Source organism: Nerophis ophidion, linkage group LG01 (assembly GCF_033978795.1).
Source record: "Nerophis ophidion isolate RoL-2023_Sa linkage group LG01, RoL_Noph_v1.0, whole genome shotgun sequence".
Taxonomy (NCBI): Eukaryota; Metazoa; Chordata; class Actinopteri; order Syngnathiformes; family Syngnathidae; genus Nerophis; species Nerophis ophidion.
The window spans coordinates 78,080,190-78,099,401 of NC_084611.1; the positions used below are offsets into that span (position 1 = coordinate 78,080,190).

Genomic DNA, 19,212 nt, shown 5'->3' on the forward strand with positions numbered 1-19,212 from the left:
GCATGACACACACTAGCTATGTGCCCATAGCGTTGGCACTTGAAACAACGTACTGGGGGTGGCACGTAAGCTCTAACATAGAAGCTTAGATACCCAATCATGATTCTCTCTGGTAGGACCTCCTCTGCAAATTGCACTAGCACGGATTCGCTCTCAGTCTTTTCACCGTTCCTAAATGCCATCATTCTTTTCATCGTAGTGACAGTTCCTCCTTTTATTTCTCTTTTCAGATCATCTAAATTTTCTCCTCTTGGGATTCCTGTCACGACTCCTCTTGCCCCCTTTCGTTCTCCCACTTCGATTTTTTCCTTTATTATTTTGTTGCACAGTTTTTGCAATCGCATTGCTTTGTTCTTTTGCTCTCCATTTTTGCATTTAATCAACAGCCGTCCGTCCCTGAGCACCTTCGCTATCTCCACCTCTCCAATGTCCTTCTTTAATCCCTTAACCAGTGTCATCAAACTAATGTCATTCATATCTTGGTTTGATTTAAATATATAAATTATCTTATATTCATCCATCATAACCCTTTTCCTCTTATCAACCTCTTCATCGTCTTCATGCACTCTTTTAGTACTCGCCTTTCTTTCACTCCCTCCTCTCCCCTTCTTTCCTCTCTCCCCTCTAGTCCTATCCATTTCCATACTATCCTCATACATCCCGTCACTATCCCCTTCCATCTCGATCCAGTCACAAAACAGCTTATGCTCAACCGCCAAAACAGATTTAGATTCTCTCGCCGCCGCCAAATTCACTCCAAATGTTTGGTAGTTCCGCGTCTCTCCTTCCGGAAGCTTCCACCTGCACGTCCCGTCTTCCTCCGAGAACACCTGGGGTGTTTTTCTCTTTCTCTCGACCGAGGTAAACAGAGCGTTTTGGCGTTCTAAGACGAGATGAGTGCTGCCCCCTACCGAGCTGGAGTTGAATCGGCGTATTAGGGAAGAACCTGAAAGATCCATGCTGCCCTCTGCTGGGCTGAAGGCGACTTGCAATGAATGGTGGTCATTCCAAATAGAGGTGGTATGGTTTTTTGATCGATTGAAACTTGTATTAGTAGATTGCACAGTTCAGTACATATTCCGTACAATTGACCACTAAATGGTAACACCCGAATAAGTTTTTCAGCTTGTTTAAGTCGGGGTCCACTTTAATTGATTCATGGTAAGAAATGGGTGGGTTTATGTGAACAAACATAAAACACATTTAAATAAAATATACACAGTATTTTCTGGTTTAAAAAAATATTGTAACTAAAAAATTGTTTTTGTTGCAATTTAACTTAAATTTTGTGAACAAAATGTTAAAAGTCTTTGTGGTAGATGGTCCGAAGCTTAAACAGCAAAGTGGTTTAGTACTAAAGTTTTATTTACCCATAATCAAAAGTAAAAAATTGGATTTGATTGCCCATGCAAACAGACTTAGTCCTCCGGAGGCGTGGGTGATTGAGAATCAAGCAAAATCCATCCCATCCCATCCATTTTCTACCGCTTATTCCCTTTTGGGGTCGTGGGGGGTGCTGGCGCCTATCTCAGCTACAATCGGGCGGAAGGCGGGGTACACCCTGGACAAGTCGCCACCTCATTGCAGGGCCAACACAGATAGACAGACAACATTCACACTCACATTCACACACAAGGGCCAATTTAGTGTTGCCAATCAACCTATCCCCAGGTGCATGTCTTTGGAAGTTGGAGGAAGCCGGAGTACCCGGAGGGAACCCACGCATTCATGGGGAGAACATGCAAACTCCACACAGAAAGATCCCGAGCCTGGATTTGAACCCAGGACTGCAGGAACTTCGTATTGTGAGGCAGACGCACTAACCCCTCTGCCACCGTGAAGCCTCAAGCAAAATCACTCCATAATATTGGTCTACTGGCCTTTTATATGTTTCCCTCATGTGTCAAGGTCCCGTTGTTTCGGACTTGTTTGTTCTGCTACATTCTTGAATCCCTTAGTCATAATATACAATCAAAACATTTTGTAGAATGGTTAGCCTGACCACAAGTTCAACTTTCACCTACAATTAGGGCACGTCCAACCGGTAGGAGGCCACGGGGAAGACCCAGGACACATTGGGAAGACTATGTCTCCCGGGTGGCCTGGGATCGCCTCGGGATCCCCCGGGAAGAGCTAGACGAAGTGGCTGGGAAGAGGGAAGTCTGGGTTTCCCTGCTTAGGCTGCTGCCCCCACGACCCGACCTCGGATAAGCGGAAGAAGATGGATGGAAGGATGATCCTTCAATGGTTCCAAATAGGAAAAGAAAGAAACGAGTGGACATTCTTGTACTTTCGTGTCCTTCTTAATGCTTTTCGACCTCGCTCTCTTTCCGGACTTTGATACACAAAATATAGTACAAAAGGCCAACAATTCCACTACACTTTTTTATTAGTCGGTATTGTCCACAATTTCCCCCTCTTACCATGTTAAAGGGGAAGTAGTCCCCAGTCACGTGATCATCCGAGTTTGACCAATAAAAAACACTAACATATTATTCAGAAAACGCCCCGCCCACCAGATTGAAGTTAAATTGCAACCATAAAACAAAAATTGCTGCTAAACTTTTTGTATTAATTAATAAATTAAGTATGTTCTACATAACAAATTCATCCTTTTTTGATAAAAGTAGAACACATTATCAATTTTTCTTGTTTGAAAAAAAATCTATTTGGTTGGTAAATCTTTTTTGGGTCGTACAAAAACACATTTCTCACCTTGTTTTTTTTCACGCATTAAAAGTGGAAAAACAGTTCAAGCGTCATACAAATACGACATTTTAAGCAAAACGACAAAACTGAAGTCGGCTTCAAAAAGCATATTATCAGCCTCTCTCTCTACAATTGGTAGTTTATTAAACATGCGGTTCAACATGTGCATCATTTTCACACTAGAATTACCTTTCATAATTCTCACATTTCACAATTAAAAAGTCCACTTTGTGTCAAATTGTCGCTTTACAAATGTCCCAATGTGAAAAAAGTGAAACTAACAAAATCAGTGTTAGCATGATGTTAAAGCAGCGCAACTTTTTTCTTTTTTTTTTCCCACACAGAAGCAAAAAAATAAACAAGTAATAAAAATGATGAATCAAAAAGTAACCAAAGCTATTTTTTGGGTTCAACTTTTAAAAAAACGTGTCATTTTTTGTAACACCGAAGTAACCGGAGACCACAATTGCTCTGCTTTGTTTCCATCAAAAAGTACGAGTTTGTTCACTTTTTATCGGCCTTTTTTCCCGCGTGTTCTTTATTCCTGCTTGTGAAAGGCAGTCCATTAAACAGGAAGTGGTTTTGGGCTCGACTTTCCTTGTGAGACGGGAGAGAAACAACTTTTTTCCACCTTCATGACAACGAATGCTTTCTAGTCCTCAGTTGTTTACAATTTCTTCTTCATACACCTTTAGTTTAGTTGGGAATTTTATTGCATTTCCATTCTAGATGCTCCTAAATTCGTCCATCCATTTTAAATTGGTATAGTAGTACCTCAACTTACGATCTTAAGCGGTTCTTCTTAACTCTCAATACTTGTATCTCGAATCAAAAACTCGTAATTAAAACAATCAAAAACATGCCTTTTAAAAATAAACTTTTAGATAATAAATATTGTATAAACACAATACGATGTAAGTAGTTTTATGAATTAATTTAATAATAATGTACAGCGTTTACATTGGAGAGTGGACTTCAAGGGTATATCCTTTCAGCTGCTTCTCCATCAAACACACCATCAGCAGCTTCTCCATATTTTCACAGATAAATATCCGCAGTTCAGATAATATGTTAACATTCTTGCAAGCGTGACTCATCCTGCATCAGTATGGGAATTTTGATGATTTATTTCTTTAATTAAATGAATATCATCCAATTCTTCTCAGCACTGTCCTTAACACGCTTGGAAAAACAAAGTTATGTCGCTCAGCTCGAAGTCAGTGATTCTCGGTCGTACGCCGAAGACTCACTTGATTAAAGTACAGTGTTTTATTTTTCTATAGTCAAACACAGTGTTACTGTTCAAACTGGGTGTAACGTTACAGTGGTCAAAAATATTAAATATACTTGTTAAATAAAACCTCTGCCTTGTAATAATGAATATTTAAGCCTACTACACTGTATTTTAAGGATGTTGATTCTAGTGGTACTTGGAGAACCGTGTGTTTTCTGAGGTGGGAATAAGAACCACTGCTCTAAGCCAATGCTAGCAAATAAACCGGATGTTTTGGTGGGATCGTTCTGTGCTTCCAACTAATTTTGGGGATGTCTGTCACTTCAATTATTGTTTGCGACTTCAAGCATAACAGTTTGTCGGGAGACAGCTCTTATTTCAAAGCAGTTCATGGCGTAATTACACAGTATTTTGGACATCTGTCTTGCTGAATCTTCTGCAATTTGTTCATTTAATAATGGAGACTATAAAGAAGAATGCTGTTGGTGGAAAGCAGTCAATTGCAGCTGTCTTTAGCACCGAGACACAGCTGGTGTTTATTTGCTTGTTGTGAAGCTTTAACACAGAGCGGTCAAGCGAACATGTTTTCTCCACGTCAACCAGCATGTTTTTGGATGGGGAAATTGTGATGTATATCTTACCGGAGACATCAATGGATTATTCGTCGTCCTGCAGCAGCTGTCATGTCAAAAAAGGCAGCTGTGAGCTTGGCTCCTCGGCTTCTCTCTGAGACACTGCGTGTTCACCGCAGCCATCCGACCTCGAGGGATGTCTTTGCAATCTTTAAAATCTCACTAAAACACTATTAAAACAATAAGCAGATAAGGCAGTGGTTCTTAACCTTGTTGGAGGTACCGAACCCTACCAGTTTCACATGCACATTCACCGAACCCTTCTTTAGAGAAAAATAAAATATATGTATTTTTTTCAAATTCAAGACAAAAATATATGTTTTTGGTAACACTTTAGTATGGGAACATCCATCCATCCATTTTCTACCGCTTATTCCCTTTCGGGGTGGCGGGGGGCGCTGGCGCCTATCTCAGCTACAATCGGGCGGAAGGCAGGGTACACCCTGGACAAGTCGCCACCTCATCGCAGGGCCAACACGGATAGACAGACAACATTCACACACTAGGGCCAATTTAGTGTTGCCAATCAACCTATCCCCAGGTGCATGTCTTTGGAAGTGGGAGGAAGCCGGAGTACCCGGAGGGAACCCACGCATTCACGGAGAGAACATGCAAACTCCACACAGGAAGATCCCGAGCCTGGATTTGAACACAGGACTGCAGGAACTTCGTATTGTGAGGCAGACGCACTAACCCCCCTGCCACCGTGAAGCCAGTATGGGAACATATTCTAAGTAACAAAGACTTAACTTAGAGTTATTTGGACACTAGGGGAACATATTCTAAGTCATAAAGAATTAATTTAGAGTTATTTGGTTAGGGTCAGGGTTAGAGTTATAATAAGGCCATGCCGAATAAGGCATTAATATCCATCCATTTTCTACCGCTTATTCCCTTTCAGGGTGACAGGGGGCGCTGGCGCCTATCTCAGCTACAATCGGGCGGAAGGCGGGGTACACCCTGGACAAGTCGCCACCTCATCGCAGGGCCAACACAGATAGACAGACAACATTCACACTCACATTCACACACTAGGGCCAATTTAGTGTTGCCAATCAACCTATCCCCAGGTGCATGTCTTTGGAGGTGGGAGGAAGCCGGAGTACCCGGAGGGAACCCACGCATTCACGGGGAGAACATGCAAACTCCACACAGAAAGATCCCGAGCCTGGATTTGAACCCAGGACTGCACACAATACGAAGGTAAGGCATTAATAAGTACTTAATAATCACCAGTTAAGAGCCAATATGTTACTAATTTGCATGTTAATAAGCAACTAATTAATGGTGAATATGTTCCCCATACTGAAGTGTTACCATGTATTTTTTACTGGTGCACAAAATGAACCGTGCATGAACATCACCTTGTTCAAACAACAAAACCAACACAGTGCATGAACTCACAACAAATTACACACCTTCAAATTTAGTCAGCTGTTGCCGTATCCGTAATACGCCGATAGGGAGAAGTTTGTATTTACACGATGAGTCGGGTGTGTTTTGACCTCCGCGGAACCCCTGAGGCTGACTCACTGAACCCCTAGGGTTCGATCGAACCCAGGTTAAGAACCACTGAGATAAGGGATCTTCCAGAATTATCCTAGTAAATGTGTCTAAAAACATCTGAATCGCTCACGATGCAATTGCCTTTTTTTTTTAAAACTTTATTTATTTATTTTTTTCTAGTCCTTCACTATCAATACAATCATCCACAAATCTTTCAACCTCGCTCAAATTAATGGGGAAATTGTCGTTTTCTCGGTCCGAATAGCTCTTTTTTTTGGAGGTTCCCATTATAAACAATGTGAGGAAAGGCAAGGCTTTTTTTATTAGCGACCAAAAGTTGCAAACTTTATCGTCGATGTTCTCTACTAAATCCTTTCAGCAAAAATATGGCAATATCGTGAAATTATCAAGTATGACACATACAATGGACCTGCTATCCCCGTTTGAATAAGAAAATCTCATTTCAGTAGGCCTTTAAATGATGGTTGAAAAGTGACTTGTGTTTCCCCTTTTTTTCCCCAGCGCTTATCTTTGTCAGGGCTGAGCTGGGGTCTACATCCTGAATCGCTCACCAGCCAATCACAGCACACAAAGAAAAACAAGCACCCGTGCTCACATTCTCACCAAGAGGTTGGAGGTTCCCATTATAAACAATGTGAGGAAAGGCAAGGCTTTTTTATTAGCGACCAAAAGTTGCAAACTTTATCGTCGATGTTCTCTACTAAAGCCTTTCAGCAAAAATATGGCAATATCGTGAAATGATCAAGTATGACACATAGAATGGACCTGCTATCCCCGTTTAAATAAGAAAATCTAATTTCAGTAGACCTTTAAATGATGGTTGAAAAGTGACTTGTGTTTCCCCTTTTTTTCCCCAGCGCTTATCTTTGTCAGGGCTGAGCTGGGGTCTACATCCTGAATCGCTCACCAGCCAATCACAGCACACAAAGAAAAACAAGCACCCGTGCTCACATTCTCACCAAGAGTCTACAATTGAAAAGGCATGCTTGTTTAGGCAAAGAAAAGTCATGCGAGCATTGATATAAAGGCCTACTGAAATTTGATTTTCTTATTTAAACGGGGATAGCAGGTCCATTCCATGTGTCATACATTCACGATATCGTCATATTTTTGTTGAAAGAATTTAGTAGAGAACATCCATGATAAAGTTCGCAACTTTTGGTCGCTAATAAAAAAAAACTTGTCTGTACCGGAAGTAGCAGACGATGTGCGCGTGACGTCACTGGTTGTGGAGCTCCTCACATTGTTTACAATCATGGATACCAGCAGCAAGAGCGATTCGGACCGAGAAAGCGACAATTTCCCCATTAATTTCAGCGAGGATGAAAGATTTGTGGATGAGGATAGTGAGAGTGAAGGACTAGAAAAAGAAAAAATAAATAAATAAAAGACGAGGGCAGTGGGAGCGATTCAGGTGTTATTAGACACATTTACTAGGATAATTCTGGAAAATCCCTTATCTGTTACTAGTGTTTTAGTGAGATTATAAAGTCATATCTGAAAGTCGGAGGGGTGTGGTGACCACCGGTGTCTCTGAGGGATGCCATGGAGGAGCCAAATAAGTCGCAGCTGCCTCTTTAACTGCAGGAAGAACGACACAAGCTCCACTCATGTTTACGGTAAGAGCCGACTTATTATCACAATTTTCTCACCGAAACCTGCCGGCTGACATGTGGTAGAGAAACATGTTTGCTTGACCGCTCTGTTCCATATTGAAGCTTCACAACAAACAAAGAAACACCGGCTGTGTTTGTGTTGCTAAAGGCAGCTGCAATCCACCACTTTCCACCAACAGCATTCTTCTTTGACGTCTCCATTATTAATTGAACAAATTGCAAAAGATTCAGCAACACAGATGTCCAAATTACTGTGTAATTATGCGATTAAAGCAGACAACTTTTAGCTGTGAGGGGTGCTGGGATAAAATGTCCGCTACAACCAATAACGCCACAAGCACGCGTCAACATAAGCGTCATCATTCTGCGACGTTTTCAACAGGACACTTGGCGGGAAATTTAAAATTGCCATTCAGCACCCTCTGCGACCCCAAAGGGAATAAGCGGTAGGAAATGGATGGATTTAGTAAACTAAACCGGCCATATTGGCATGTGTAGCAATGTAAATATTTCATCATTGATGTATAAACTATCAGACTGCGTGGTCGGTAGTAGTGGGTTTCAGTAGGCTTTTAAACTCCCATCTCAAGTCTCGTCACGTCTCACGAGTGGAACTTATTGATGTGTCTGTTCCTGTCTCCGGTCTGCGTGAAAGTCTGTCCGCAGTGGGGACACGAGTACGGCCTCTCGCCCGTGTGGACGCGAGTGTGAACCATCAGCTTGTGTTTGCTGACGAAGCTTTTGCTGCAGTACGTGCAGGAGAAAGGCTTGTCCCCCATGTGGTAGCGCTGGTGCATCTTCAGCTCCGTCATGCGGCCGTATGTCCGGCCGCAGTCGGGGCACTCGAACCTGCGCGGGGCCTCCGTGTGCTTCCGGCTGTGCAGTTGCAGCCCGCTGGCCGAGCTGAAGGACTTGGCGCACTGCGGACACGAGAAGGGCTTCTCGCCCGTGTGGATGTGCACGTGCTGCTTGAGGCCGGCGGCCGACGGGAAGCCGTTGCCGCAGTGCGCGCACAGGTGCGGCCGCTCGCCTGTGTGGATGCTCAGGTGCCTCTCCAGCTTGCTGCGGTTGAGGAAAGTGCGGCCGCAGATCTCGCAGTTGAGCGGCGGCTGCCCGCCGTGGTCGCCCATGTGCCCGGTGAGCTCCGCCAGCGTGGCGAAGGCGTGGTCGCAGCGGGTGCAGTGGTACGGGCGCTCTTTCCGGAACTTCCTGTGCTTCAGGCAGTGGAGATCCAGGCTCTCCTTGTCCTCGAAGGTCTCCACGCACCAGGTGCACTGGTGGGGTCTCTCCTCAGTGTGCGTCTGGAGGTGGTGCTTCAGGGCCGTGCGCTTGAGAAAGATGCAGTCGCAGTGCGGACATCTGCATTCGCGCCGGTCGTGCACCGCCTCGTGCCGCTTGTAGTGCGACAGCTTGCTGAAACTCTTGTCGCACAAGGTGCAATAGTAGTGCGCCTCCTTGTGCTTCTGCTCGTGCTTCTTCAGGGCGTACTCCACCTTGAACTTCTTCCCGCAGACGCTGCACAGGTAGCTGGTCTTATGAGCCGCCATGTGCACCTCCAGCTCCTCCCGACTGCCGAACTTCTGCTCGCATCTCGGACACGTTCCGCTGTTCTCCTTATCATGCTTCCTCAGGTGTTTTTTGAGGTCCTCCGCAAAGGCGTAGCTCCTGTGGCACTCGGCGCAGGTGTAGCATTCGCCGTTGCCCGCCTTGCGATGCGCCATGATGTGCCTCTTCAGGTGGTAATTGCGGCCAAACACTTTCCCGCACTCGGTGCAGATGAGCGAGTGCGGGTCCGACGGGATCTCCGTGTGGGATTTGAGGTGACTCTCCAAGAGGGCTTTGTTTTTGAAGCACTCCTTGCAGGCGGGACACATCAGTCTTTTAGCCGAGTGAGTCGTGCGGTGCTTTTTCAGCTCCTGCCAGGTGCTCATGGTCTTGCCGCACTTGGGGCAGGTGTACGGCCGCAGCCCGTGCTTCTGCCGCTGGTGCCGGGTCATGTGGTACGACTCGCTGAAGCCGAGCGAGCAGACGGGACAGCGGAAGGGTTTCTCCTTTGTGTGCGTCCGATAGTGTCGGGCGAGCTTGCCGGCCCGGTTGAAGCTGGAGTTGCACATGGAGCACACGTAGTTCTTCTTGCAGGTGCCGGCGGCTCCGACAGGAGAAGACGTCTCCCTCCAAACAACTGGCTCATTTTTGTCCTTGTCCTCTACGTCCTCTTTAGAAGACGCCATCGCTTCTACGGGCGTGTCACCTTCCCGCTTGTTCCCCGTGTGGGTTGCGACGTGGCTTAAAAAGGCGTCGTCGTCCGGGAACCTCTCGGGACAGTAAGGACACAGAAGGATCTGCGGGAGGTGCGTCCTCTTGTGGTTCTTCAGTTCGTCCATGCTCTTGAAGCTGTCGCAGCACACGGGGCACACGTGCTGGGCGGCGTTGTGCTGCACCCGCATGTGCCGGGTCATGTGGTAGGACTGGCTGAAGAGCGTGCCGCAGACGGGGCAGCTGAAGGGTTTCTCGTTGGTGTGCGTCCTCATGTGTCGGGCCAGCTTGTGCATGTTGGGGAAGTGTCGGTCCGTGCACACTGGACATGTACGACGTCTTTTGGGAGCCTGGTCTTCGTCGCTGTTCGCTTCATCTGAGCTTTCCTCTTGCTTTATGAGACGCGACGGAGAGCCGCTGTCGCCGGGCTCCAATTTGACCTTCCGATGTCTTCCGCTTTTACGTAGTTGGACCAGAGGCTTCACATCCTCGTCACCGTCATTCATGCCAGACTCCACCGCTTTAGCGATCTGCAAAGCCTCGGCCAACGTCAGCGTTTCCCTTTGCGAGCGCAGCCGCTCTCGGAGTTTCGGCCACTTGGTTTTTTCAATCAGCTGACTCAGGATCAGCTCATCGTGCGAGGCGCCGCAGTCGAAAGGTGCCAGCAGAGCCGCCAAGGCGCGCACAAACTGCTCCGCGCTCTCGTCGGCGATCTGGGCTCTCTGGTGGAAGCGGAGCAAGCTGGCCTGAGAGCCGAGATCGCCGCTGAAGTAGGCGGTCAGCGCCGCGATGGCCGCCGCGTACGAGCTGTCCTGCGGGACCAGCGCCGCGAAGACGTGCTGACCGTCTTGGCCGAGGCAGTTCTGCAAAAGTGCGCATTTACTGGAGTCGGTCAGCTGCTCTTCGCCGAGCGCCCTCAGGTAGCGCTCGAAGGCTTTCAGCCACTTGTGCCAAAAAGTGCTCTGGTCGTCCGCCAGTGGGAGGAAAGGTGGAGGCGGGGCCAGGATGATGAGCAGCGGTTCTGGAAGGGAGGATTGCTTCGCCCCGTCATCAGCAGCTCGAGTCACTTCACCCATCTTTTGTGCTTTTTTTTTTTCTACGGCGTTCTACTTGGTCTTCTGATGCTTCATCTCAGTCGGGCGTGAAGACAACACTAAACAGGACAAAAACACGAGTCATTTCAACTCTGTGTACATAACTGCAGAGAGCACCAGGCGTCTCTAAGGGTTGTATTTGTATTTTTATAACATGGGAAGTAAAGTGAATTATATTTATATAGCGCTTTTTCTCTAGCGACTTAAAGCACTTTACATAGTGAAACCCAATATCTAATTTTTACATTTAAACCAGTGTGGGTGGCACTGCGAGCAGGTGGGTAAAGTGTCTTGCCCAAGGACACAACGGCAGTGACTAGGATGGCAGAAGCGGGAATCGAACCTGCAACCCTCAAGTTGCTGGCACGGCTGCTCAACCAACCAAGCTATACTGTCATGAAGTGAACCATATAATTATACCGAACATGAAGTCATTTATATTTTAATACATTTCCTCAACAACTATTAAATAAACAGTTTGCAATCTTCACGCCAACATTTCAGTGTTTTTCAGCATTTTCTTGAAAAAGTGCATGATCGCCATTGTCAATTTATGCCTTTTGATGTCGATTCCCTCTGGCTAATATTGTATTTATTTTTAGTCCCCCAGCTGACATGCTGGCAGCTTGTTAGGTTTCTCCCTACACAGTGCAGAAGCGCTCTGTCACGCCAAATTTCTTCCCCCCTACAAAAACCTTCCCCCCGGAAGAAATTTGGCGTGACAGCCCCTCCAATGCCTGAAGGACCCCAATGAGGGCGTGACAATACCAAATTATATGACTCTTAAGGGTTACCGCTGCAAAATTAGCAAAGCAAAAATAGCTTTAAAGGTTAGCATGCTGGAATGCTAATATTTTTTCCTCACCGTTAAGGGTTACAGCTGCAAAATTAGCGAAACAAAAATAGCTTGAAAGGTTATCATGCTGAAATGCTAAAATTTTTTCCTCACAGTTATTTTTCACCTGTGACAATCAGCCAATTATAATGCTTTTAAAACAGGCAACTGTGTGGGCTGCTTTAAGGTCCTTCCACCCTCATTGGGGTCCTTCAAGTAGTTTCTTCTGGGGGGAAGGTGTTTGTAGGGGGGAAGAAATTTGGCGTGACAGCGCCCCCAAGATCATAATAATCACCTCCATTACAGCAAATAAAATTAATTCCTATCGTTTTCAAGGTAAGGAAAGGCAAGTTTATTTATACTGGACAATTTGTGCAAAAGGCAATTCAAAGTCCTTTAAATGGGAACTGCACTCTTGGAATTGTGCCTCTCATTTACCATCCTTATGTAAGACAAGAACACATATATTTTTCATATTTTTATGCATTCTAAATAGTAAATTAATGCGATCAAAAGTCAGCTTACAATGTAACATAAGGTAATCAACGTAATCTGCTTATAACGCCCTTAAAAGAAATTCCAAACACCTCCACTAGTGTTGTATATACATGGTGTAAGTATATATGTAATGTAGTAACAAACACAATTATAAGATTTAATATTTACGTATTTTGCTCCATTAAGAATATGTGGCGCATTATTCTAAAAAAACGCATTGCGATGTTCATAACTGAAAACAACTCACTGCAGACTTAATGACAGCCAACAAACATAATAAAACATCACTTACTGTACAATGTCTGCTATCATTAGGCTGCTGACTAATAGGATATTGTTATATTTCCGTTTAGATGAAGAATGACTCATAATCCTCGAAAAAGAAAATGGGTGGTGAAACCAAGCTTTTTTTGCATCTTACCTCGCCAATTCCGGGACTAAATTGGCTGTCCAGGTGTACTAACTTGTCAGAACACATCCTCATCCTTCTACTATCCGTATGATTTATGATCTACAATAAACTCCCACTAGCAAAGAAGCAGCTCACTAGTCGACGATGTCAACGCTGGCAAACACGCTAGTAATCACGGCGCCGCCATAAAAAAGTTTGTCTGCGTTAGTGCCTAAAATAATATCAATAATACTTGGTAAATATTCAAGTCACGAAATGTAAATGGAGTATTGTTAGCGGTTTTTGGATGGTTATTTAATGGGTTTTATGGTCACAATAGAGGACCTCCCGTGACTCTGTTGTAAGCAGACTTATTTAAGTTTATTTATGAGTTAAATGGATAAAAAAAAAAATTCCATAGTCATGTCTTTCATGATTGTAAACGATTAAAAAAAAAGTGCAGTTCCCCTACAAGAAAACAACAAGAAGGCCAAAAGAAAAATCAAATCAAATGGAAAAATCTGGAGCAAGCAGAAGCCGGCATGCTAAAAAGATTATACAGCAGAAAGTAAACAGTTATTGGGACGGTGCGTTTGGGAGAGTGACCGTGCCAGCAACCTGAGGGTTCCTGGTTCAATCCCCACCATCTACCAACCTCGTCACGTCCGTTGTCTCCTTGAGCCAGACACTTCACCCTTGCTCAGTGTGTGAATGTGTGTGTGAATGGGTGAATGTGGAAATTGTGTTACAGCGCTTTGAGTACCTTGAAGGTAGAAAAGCGCTATCCAAGTATAACCCATTTACCATATTTACCATTACCCGGAAATTAGTAAGTAGATTAATCAGAGTTAAGGAGAGGAAAATATCACAACAACTTCATTGTCTCATTTACTCTCTGTAAAGCACCAGTTCCATTGGCAGCAAAACAGGCTTGACGGTAGGTGTGGTGTTCCTGGGATTACATGGACACATGGACAAAGATAAGTTCTGTGGTCAGATAAAACACTGTATATGTACAGTGGGGCAAAAAAAGTATTTAGTCAGCCACCGATTGTGCAAGTTCTCCCACTTAAAATGATGACAGAGGTCTGTAATTTTCATCATAGGTACACTTCAACTGTGAGAGACAGAATGTGAAAAAACATCCAGGAATTCACATTGTAGGAATTTTATAGAATGTATTTGTAAATTATGGTGGAAAATAAGTATTTGGTCAACCATTCAAAGCTCTCACTGATGGAAGGAAGTTTTGGCTCAAAATCTCACGATACATGGCCCCGTTCATTCTTTCCTTAACACGGATCAGTCGTACTGTCCCCTTAGCAGAAAACAGCCCCAAAGCATGATGTTTCCACCCCCATGCGTCACAGTAGGTGTGGTGTTCTTGGGATGCAAATCAGTATTCTTCGTCCTCCAAACACGACGAGTTGAGTTTATACCAAAATGGATACATGGATGATACAGCAGAGGATTGGGAGAATGTCATGTGGTCAGATGAAACCAAAATAGAACTTTTAGGTATAAACTCAACTCGTCGTGTTTGGAGGAAGAAGAATACTGAGTTGCATCCCAAGAACACCACAATGTGAATTCCTGGATTTTTTTTTCACATTCTGTCTCTCACAGTTGAAGTGTACCTATGATGAAAATTACAGACCTCTGTCATCATTTTAAGTGGGAGAACTTCCACAATCGGTGGCTGACTAAATACTTTTTTGCTCCACTGTAGATGTATAACTTTGTATTTTCAATGTCTTGGACCTCAATAGATACAAAGATACATTGTTACATAAAAAAATAAAGCTTCCACAATATGGTTTTATATCTACATTGACTTGCCAAAGGAATAAAAATCTACAGTTGTGATCAAAATTATTCAACCCCAACACAATTTTGGTGTTTTAGCAAGTTGGACATTTATTCCGTATTTTGTTTATAGTCATATCAAATAAAGATGTGTCAAATAGACAAATGCAACTTAAATTCTAACACTGTATTTACAAATTACCAAAAAAGTACATTTTTCTTAATATCTCATTGACAAAATGATTCAACCCCCTAGTTACTTGCATCTTTAGTACTTAGTAGAACACCCTTTGGCAGTAATGACATCCTTCAAACGTGATACATAACCGGACACAAGCTTCTTGCAACCATCTACAGGTATTTTAGCCCATTCCTCTTGGGCAAAGGCCTCCAGTTCATTCATATTCTTGGGCTTGCGTGATGCAACTGCCTTCTTCAAGTCCCACCACAGGTTTTCTATAGGATTTAGGTCTGGCGACTGAAGGCTACTCCAGAGTCTTCCAGCCCTTCTTCTGCAACCACTCTGATGTTGATTTGGAGGTATGCTTGGGATCGTTGTCGTGTTGGAAGGTCCAACGTCTCCCAAGGCTCAGCTTCGTCACTGACTTCATGACAGTTGCAGCTAATATATCCTGGTAGGAAATAGAATTCATAATGCCTTGAACGCGCTGGAGATTCCCGGTACCTGAGGCAGAGAAACAGGCCCAGAGCATGATTGACCCCCCACCATGCTTAACAGTAGGCAAGGTGTTCTTCTCTTTGTAAGCTTCATTTTTTTCTCCTCCAGACATAACGTTGATTCATAGGCCCAAAGAGTTCCACTTTTGTCACATCACTCCATAGAACAGTTTCCCAAAACCTTTGGGGTTTGTCCAGATGATTTTTGGCATACTGGAGTCTATTTTACCTGTGCCTGGTAGTCAGAAGTGGGGTGCGCCTGGGAGTTCTGGCATGGAGGCCTTCATCTCGTAGTGCGCGCCTTATTGTCTGGGACGAAATCTGCGTTCCCCCCTCTGCAATGTCCTGTTGTAGTTCCTCAGCTTTTACCCGGGGGTTTTTCACCGCTGTACGCTTCAAATGCCGGGCAGCAGTTGCACACATCATCCTCTTTCTACCACGCCCAGGTAGTGTTTACACTAAGCTTTTAGCTTTAAACTTGCAAATTGTGCTCTCAACTGTGTCTCTTGGAATGTATAATGTCTTTGCTATCTTCTTATATCCATATCCTTTCTTATGAAGAGAAATTACCTCCTCTCTTGACTTCTTTGACCACTCCCTTGACTTCACCATGTTGCAAATACACCATTGACCATCTACAAGAAGCTGAGCGTCACAGTCTTTTTCAACCAGTTTAATTATTGCTCGTTATGGTTCTAATCACATCTACTGGTGTTTTCAACACCTGATTGAAAAAACCTTATTGAAATTCTGTTCTTATGAGTTATGATCTTCAAGGAGTTGAATAATTTTGTCAGTGAGATATTAAGAGAAATGACACTGTTTGGTATGTTACAAAATATAATGTTGTAATTAAAGTTGCATTTGACTTTTTAATGCATCTTTATTTGATATGACTATAAACAAAATACGGAATAAATGTCCAACTTTCTAAAACACCAAAATTGTGTGGGGGTTGAATAATTTTGATCACAACTGTACTTTCATCTCACTGGATTATGAGAATTTTGATTTCCCATTTAAAAATAAGTCAACAGCTAAGTGTGACGACACGGCTAAAAAAACAAGTTTATTTGGCATAAAACGGACACAAATAAAGATATGTTGACTACATGTTGTGTTACAAAAAAGACACAAGCTCACCACATCCAGCTGGATTACGCGAATGGGCAGCCGGTCTTGACAGTCACTTCAGAGCCGAAATACTCCTTTTGGGTGGCGAACACGTTCAAAGTTGTACGAATGTTACAAATCCAACAAAATGTTTGATGTAATTGAAATATTTTCAACAAGAGACTTGACGCTGGACGGAAGTGGGAAGGCAAACGCCATCAACATGCTGACTCGCTTCACTTCCGGTCATGAAGCGGACACATGCAGCACAGCGCCGCCTGTGGCCTGGAGGCAGTCTGTTGTGTTTTTTTTGTTTAGTATTTTTTACCGTGACACCGGGTTATTAAATCATGTTATAATGTACTGTTGTTGACGGTTTAAGTAGAAATAGGCATTTAATCAAAAATGTTGCTATTTTATGTTATAATTCAAAGTTTATTTGTATTTTTTTTTAAATACCTGTCATGGAGCTAGACACTGTTTTGACTGTTTTCCATTCACACAAAAACTACAAAAACAAAAAAAACGTCACTGTTTCAACCTTATTTTTTTTAAACAAAGTCCATCACTTTCCAAATGTATTATTTAGAATTCTTAGACTAATTCGCTATTTGAATTTTATTTATTTTTTTCATAATTTTTTTTATTGCTATGCTTATAAGCATAGCGATTAAAAAAAAAAAAGTAATCATTTTGCAATGCAGTCTGCAGAAAATGATGGAAAGTGCCACACTATTTGCCAACCGACAGTGTGGTCAAAGTTGGAATTGCCTCAAAACACATTTTAAGATATTCAGCCCTCTACTGCCACCTGAAAAGGGTAGAACATGCTTTAAATTTGTCACGTTTTACGTGTCAAGTAAACAGCGACGAATGGGGCTATATGATACCCTAATCTTACTGTAAGTGCACAGTAGAACTTCTTGGAGACTCACATTTCTCATTAGCAATGAAGCTAATGAGGCTATATTATCCACCCCCGCGCCCCCAACTCCGCCCACCTCAACCGACGCACGGGGAGGGGCGGGGGTGGGGGGTGCAGGGTTTGGCGCTAGCGGGGTGTATAATATAGCTTGGAAGAGTCATGGATGCATGGGATTCTGGGTAATTGTTATGTTGTGTTACAGTGAGGATGTTCTCCCGAAATGTGTTTGTCATTCTTGTTTGGTGTGGGTTCACAGTGTGGCGCATATTAGTAAGAGTGCTAAAGTTGTTTATATCACAACCTTCAGTGTGACATGTATTGCTGTTGAACAACTGTGCCTTGCAATCGTGTACGTGTATCTGCGGAAGCCACATACAGCATGTTACTGGACTGTCAAGCTGTTTGTACATGTTGTAGAAGCTGTCAAAGGCAATGGCTTCATAGCATACCCATATTATTGTTGTCTGGGTGACCATCAGCAGATATTCGCGAATATATTCACGGCTCCCATTGTCTTCTTTATTTTGTGAAACGGGTCAAAATAGCTCTTTGAGTGGAAAAGGTTGCCGACCCCTGCTGTAGACGTTGTGAGATAACAGAACGGTTTTGTAAATAGCTATTCGCATACTTTAATTGTTTTCAAACTGTGCCTTTAACACGGCAGTAAAACGGCTGATTAAACAAAACAGAAGTCATCGTCATGGATCCACTAACAGTGGAAGCTACCTTTCCAATCAGCTTAACAGACTCAATAACTCTAAACTGAAACAAAAAAAATGCCATGTAAGTTAATAATACCAACACATACACTCCTAAACTTGTTAGCATATTAGCTAATGCTAACGATGCTAGCTTGACTACATTTACGATAGCAAGTACGAATATGCGTGAAAACACTCCTGCAGACGTCACACATGGGGCAGTTCAGTAAGTATGAATAGTTTTAGTTATACTGTAAAACTTATAAACATTGCTTGGGAGTAATGAATGAAGAATCCATAAGCGTAGTACGCTATGCAACACTGGAAGATGGTTCAAGGCACAAAACAGAATTAAATACTGCAGACATTCACCCCGCAGCACCTGCAGAGAGCAAACTTGTCCAAAAGACTGTTGAACACTATTTGTTAAATTCAAAATTGGATGAAGTGCTGCCGGTTCAGAGTAGGGACCCGGGGTGGACCGCTCGCCTGTGCATCGTTTGGGGACATCTCTGCGCTCCTGATGGTCTCCTGCTGGCCCCACTATGGACTGGACTCTCACTATTACATTAGATCCACTAAGGACTGGACTTTCACAATGTTATGCTAAACCCACTCAACATCCATTGCATCGGTCTCCCCTAGGGGGAGTGATTGATTAAAAACATAATGACCATTAGCGTAAATAAATACATGAATGTGCCTGCACACTTTTATAATCTGCAGGATTCAAAGCGTAGGGAAAAAAAGAGTGGCTTATAATACAGAATTAACGGTAAAAGCCTTTTTAAACAGTCTAAACTCCAGCATCTACTGAAAATCCCGAACTATAAGTAGCTACCTTTTTTTCTTCCAATTGAACCCTGCGGCTTAAAGAAGGGTACGGCTAATTTATGGATTTTTCTCCGATAGCAGCCACAATAAAAAACAAGCTTAATGGAATGTGTTTCCATGGCCGTGCAGCTGAATCTAAGCCATACATCACCAAGTTCATTGCAATGCGCGGGAGGCAGTGGTGTAAAGCACGTCGCCACTGGACTCTCGAGCAGTGGAGACACGTTCTCTGGAGTGATGAATCATGCTTTTCCATCTGGCAATCTGATGGATGAGTCTGGGTTTGGAGGTTGCCAGGAGTGTGTAATTTGGTGGATGCGGAATTATGGTGTGGATTAGTTTTTCGGGAGTTGGGCTTGGCCC

General features: G+C 43.6%; 1 protein-coding gene across 1 annotated transcript; it reads right to left on the reverse strand.

The window, feature by feature from the left end:
- Window positions 1-1,344: 1,344 nt before the first annotated feature.
- On the reverse strand, window positions 1,345-16,624 carry LOC133560163 (zinc finger protein 271-like). Its single transcript, XM_061912372.1, has 2 exons — window positions 16,420-16,624; window positions 1,345-11,127 (listed from the first exon to the last, which is right to left on the reverse strand). Exon 2 carries the CDS (start codon window positions 11,048-11,050, stop codon window positions 8,321-8,323), a length of 2,730 nt encoding a protein of 909 aa, XP_061768356.1. The 5' UTR covers window positions 11,051-11,127; window positions 16,420-16,624; the 3' UTR covers window positions 1,345-8,320.
- Window positions 16,625-19,212: the final 2,588 nt, after the last annotated feature.